The 4,713-nt window shown below is 42.7% G+C and overlaps 1 protein-coding gene across 1 annotated transcript in view; it reads left to right on the plus strand.

Annotated features, from left to right (window-relative positions):
- SLC5A10 (solute carrier family 5 member 10) overlaps nt 1–4,713 on the plus strand; it is a 182,307-nt gene that overhangs the window by 174,249 nt on the left and 3,345 nt on the right. Inside the window, exon 13 of the mRNA XM_069085195.1 lies at nt 701–916. Coding sequence (XP_068941296.1) covers nt 701–916 — 216 coding nt within the window. The remainder of the gene's footprint in view (nt 1–700; nt 917–4,713) is intronic.

Genomic DNA, 4,713 nt, shown 5'->3' on the forward strand with positions numbered 1-4,713 from the left:
GATAGATAGATAGATAGATAGATAGATAGATAGATAGATAGATAGATGTATGGATGATAGGTGGACGATAGACGGATATAGATATCTTCTTATATATGTGCGTATGTGTATATCTATATCTATATTTATGTGAAAAGGCACAAAAATAGGAAATATAAGATTATGTATAAGTAAAAACAAATAGGTCAGGTTGACTGACCCATAGAGTATGTGAAAGAGAGTAATGTATAGTAAGCTTAGAAAGGTAACCTGAGTCTAGATTATGAATTCAGAGGACGTGGGTTACAACTCTGGCTTCACAACTTGCTGGCTGGGGCCACCTTGGTTTGATTTGGGGGGGGATGTTAAATCTGTAAAGTGTGGAAGTGGGGGGGATGAATGAAAGGGAGAGTAATAGAGAGAGAGAGGGGAGGGTTGGACTAGCCGATCTCTAAGGTCCCTTCTGGCCCTACACTGCCATATAATATACTGTGTTGTGTACATGCTGTTCAAGAGAGAGAGAAGGAGGGAGAGGGAGAGGGAATGAGAGAGACACAAAGAGCGACAGAGAGACAGAGACATACAGAGAGATACAGAGAGACAGAAAGACAGAGAGACAGAGAGAAAGGGAGAGAGGAAGAGGGAGAGAGAGGGAAGGGAAGAGGGAGAGGAAGGAGAGGCTGAGAGAGAGAGCCTATGGTTGCATCTCCTTTTCCTGCAGGGGGCCTTCTGGGGTCTGATGACAGGACTGGTAGTGGGAGCTACCAGAATGATCCTGGAATTTGTTTATCCTGAGCCACCTTGCGGTTTCCCAGACAACCGGCCAGCTGTGCTTCATAGCCTTCACTATCTTCACTTCTCCATGGTGCTCTTCTCCATCACAGTTGCTATAGTCGTTGCTGTTAGTCTGCTGACCTCACCCCCTGATGAGTCTCAGGTGAGCTGGTCCCCTACCCCCAAGGAGATCTGAGTGAGTTAACCTCTTCTCTCAGATAATCTGAATCTTTCCCTAGAATGGGGAGATGGCCCTGCCACCAGAATGGGACAACCATTAATTGGATTTTCATTCTATATTCTACTGTATTCTATATACCTAGTTTTAGATAGAAACAGTCATTGATAGATAAACTTTGGACTTTCAACTTCCAGAGGGGCCTGGATGACTGTTAGTGATCCACATTCTTACACACAGTGTGGGAAGGGAGGTCACCCCGAAATGGGGTCATTTCTTGGAAAATTTGTGCCCTGAGAGTCATCTGAACTAAACCTGCCCTCCTACAGAGGGGTGGTGTGGAGCAGGAAGGTGTGGGAAGATAAAGACTAGGAAGTGGAATCCAAAAATTCTCATTACCATTTGTCCCAGAATGGGCTGGGCATTCTTAGCATGATTCCCAAAGATTTTCTAAGAGTTACTCCTTCTGGTTACTAAGTCCACAACTGTCTCACAGCCATGGTTATAGTTGTTCCTTGTGAAGAAAATACAACATGAGCATTTCCTAATTTCATGGTCCCATCTGCTGCTGCTGAATTGAAGGGCTTCTTCCAGAAGCTCTGGTCACCATAAAATGCCCTTTCCCTCTTCTCCCAGCCCCCCCCCCCCCAGGCAGCAACATCTGGATACCAGTTCTGACTGACATAAAAGATAATGTATTGAATATTACAACTAGAGATATACACTAACCACAAGTCAGCCTTTACAGTTGCACAGCAAAGTTACAGAGTCTAGATTCATCCCTCTTAGGAGAGAAATTAGACTTAGATACACGTCCCCATCAATCAAACCATTCCCTGAAGACCAGCCCCTCCCTGCTCCCAGCCTGTCTCTGCCTATTTCCCCTTCTTAGCTCTCCTGGTCTTTTTTGGTTTCACCTATTCCAAGTGAGAGCTGTGTGAAAAAAACGGAAGACTTTTCATATTCATTGTTACCTCTGCCATCATCACATTTATTAAGGACTCATATTCATCTTTGTATCAGATTTCTCCAGAATGAGTGATAAGCTTATTATCATTTAGAGTAGAAAAAATATCTAATGTAAGGAACTTCCAGGCATAATTTATTTTTAGATTGAACAGCCTGATAGACTTAGATGGAAAAAAAGGAAACTTTTGGGTCACCGTATCTAAATTATTTTGCACTGGAGGAAACTGAAGCCCAAAGAGATTTGCCCTGGTCAGAGGTAACAGAGCCAGGATATGAACCCAGATTCTCTGACACCAAAAACTAATGACATGAGGCGGCAAGGTGGTGCAGTGGATAGAACACCAGCCGTTGAGTCAGGAAGGCCTGAGTTCAAATCTGGCTTCAGATATTTAGCAGCTATGTGATTCTAGGCAAGTCACTTAATCCTGATTGCCTAAAAAATAATAAGAAGAAAGAAACAAATAAATAAATGACTAGTTTTCAGCTTAAGTCATTTAACTCGGCTTGACACATTTTAATATATACTCCTTTAAAAACTATTTCAATCTTTTCCTATTCTTCACTCTCACAGTCCTCTCTAATATTCCCACCTTGGGAGCTTAATTTTTTTTTCTGTGCTCCATGTTCAAGTTTTGGCATGTAAAAATCCTGAGTTCTTCTAGATTCCCTACCCAGAATCCCTTTAATCAGCTTTTTCTCTCTTTGCCTCACTAAGGATATTTATAATGTGCCTTGTACTCATAGAATCATGGAGTGTTACACCTGAGAGGAACCTTAGAGATCATCTCTCTAAGTATTACTTTTATAGAGGAAGAAACTGAGATTCAGGAAAGGGGAAGAGATTTTCCCAAGGTCACACAACTAGCTAATGGCTATACTCAAGTGTCCCAATTCCTAGCCCAGAGTTCTTTGTAATTAATATAATATGATATAATTAATATCATATATTATAATGTAGCAATATTTATATGTGTGCATATGCATTTGTGTATATATGCATACATACACACTCATATACACACATATATGCATACATACATATACTTTGTCACATGCTCCTCTCTTAAGCTCTTTTGGTCAGTCCTGTCACCTAGAAGAAAGTACAATGTCCTGACCCTCCAGTCCTTTTCTCAATCTTTTCCAACTCTACCATCACAGACCCCCATTGCTTGGCCAAGGAGAGAGAGCCTGCCAAGACTGCCAACATGAGGAGGTACCTGCTTCAGGGCAAGGGAGCCCATTACCCATACTTCGTTTTCTTTAATTAATTAATCCCCATAATTATAGAGCTCAGAGAACTTTAAGCATTTTATGGAATCATTGAAAAATAGAACATAAGACTCTCAGAGAGTTGGACAGGACATTAGGAATCTGTCTCCACCCCACCCATTGAGGAATACCCTCTACTGTTTCCTTGGTAACCATGACTCAGCTGGGTTGAGCAGGATATTGATCAGTGGGGTTGGTCTTGATAGGAAAGACATCCACCTGCCCTAGGCTTGAGAATTACATAGTCTTTGGGTCACAGGATCCTAGATTCAGACCTCTAGGGACTTTAGAGGTCATCTAATCCAATCCTTTCATTTTACAGATAAAGAAACTGAGTCCCAGAGTGACTTGCTCAAAGTAGCACCCAGATCAAGTGGCAGAGCTAGTCCAACAACTTCATTTTATAGATGGGTGAACTGAGTCTTAGTGAGAAGAAGCAATCACACAAGGAGTTAGTAACAAAACTGGTGCTGGAACTCAAGTTTTTGTGTAGTTTGTGTAGCACTGATAATGCTTTAGTAATCTAGAAAACACCTCATGAGACCTGCTCCAGTCTCCTGATGTGGGGAAGCATAATTCATCCTCTCAGGTAGATGGCGTCTGTGGGATCCTGTGATGAAAGGCAAGGCAGGCATACTTATCTAGATAGAGTCTTTGTCCTAGGGCCTGGTGATGGCACATCATACAGAAGCAGCTTAGGCGCAGTTTATTCTGTGTGCTAGGGGTTCTAGAGGCAGCTATGTGGTATAGTGGATAGAGTGCTGGGCCTGGAGTCAGGAGGACCTGAATTTAAATCCAGCCTCAGACACTTATTAACTGTGTGACCCTGGGCAAGTCATGCAACCTTATTTGTCTCAGTTTCCTCATCTTTAAAATGAGCTGGAGAAAGGAATGACCAAACCACTCAAGTGTCTTTGCCAAGAAAACCCCAAATGGGGTCATGAAGGGTTGGACACAACTAATCAACTAAATGAAGACAGCAACAAAGAGTTCTAAGGGATAATATTCCCAGGAGTCCTCTCTACCTGAACTGGGACAGGATGGCATCCCCTGAACCAGTGAGGCAAAGCTAGTATAAGGGCAAAAATTTTGGCCCTGTCAAAGTTTATGTGTGGTCCCCTCCACTTCGTTTTCTGACCCCTTTCCCACTTCTCAGATACCCCATCAGTTAGTCTCTGATAGCTTCATACCTACTGAAGTACAAAAGTGGAAATGCTCCTCTCCTCTGAGAGGAGTGAAATGAGTGCAAGATAGTTTAAATTAGTAAATCAAAGGCAGACTTTCAGATGCGTGTAGTGAAGAGACATTTCTTGGTAGAGTAGTTCTAATAGTCTATGGACTAGGTTGGCATGTTCTAATTGAACCTCTCTTCCCTATCCCCTGCACACACATTACACCAGGAAGGATTGGCTCTATGGCTGGGTACATTCTGAGGAAGTCTAGCTGATAGGCAGGGCTCAGCCCCCTCCTAATCCTTGTCTCTCTGCTCTGTCCCCCAAGAGTGGTGCCTCTCCAGATTGGGAGAAGGGTATTCAATAGGATTG

Source organism: Petaurus breviceps, unplaced genomic scaffold (genome assembly GCF_028583685.1).
Source record: "Petaurus breviceps papuanus isolate PSGF00001 unplaced genomic scaffold, PetGlider_PUasm1.0 175, whole genome shotgun sequence".
Classification (NCBI taxonomy): Eukaryota; Metazoa; Chordata; class Mammalia; order Diprotodontia; family Petauridae; genus Petaurus; species Petaurus breviceps.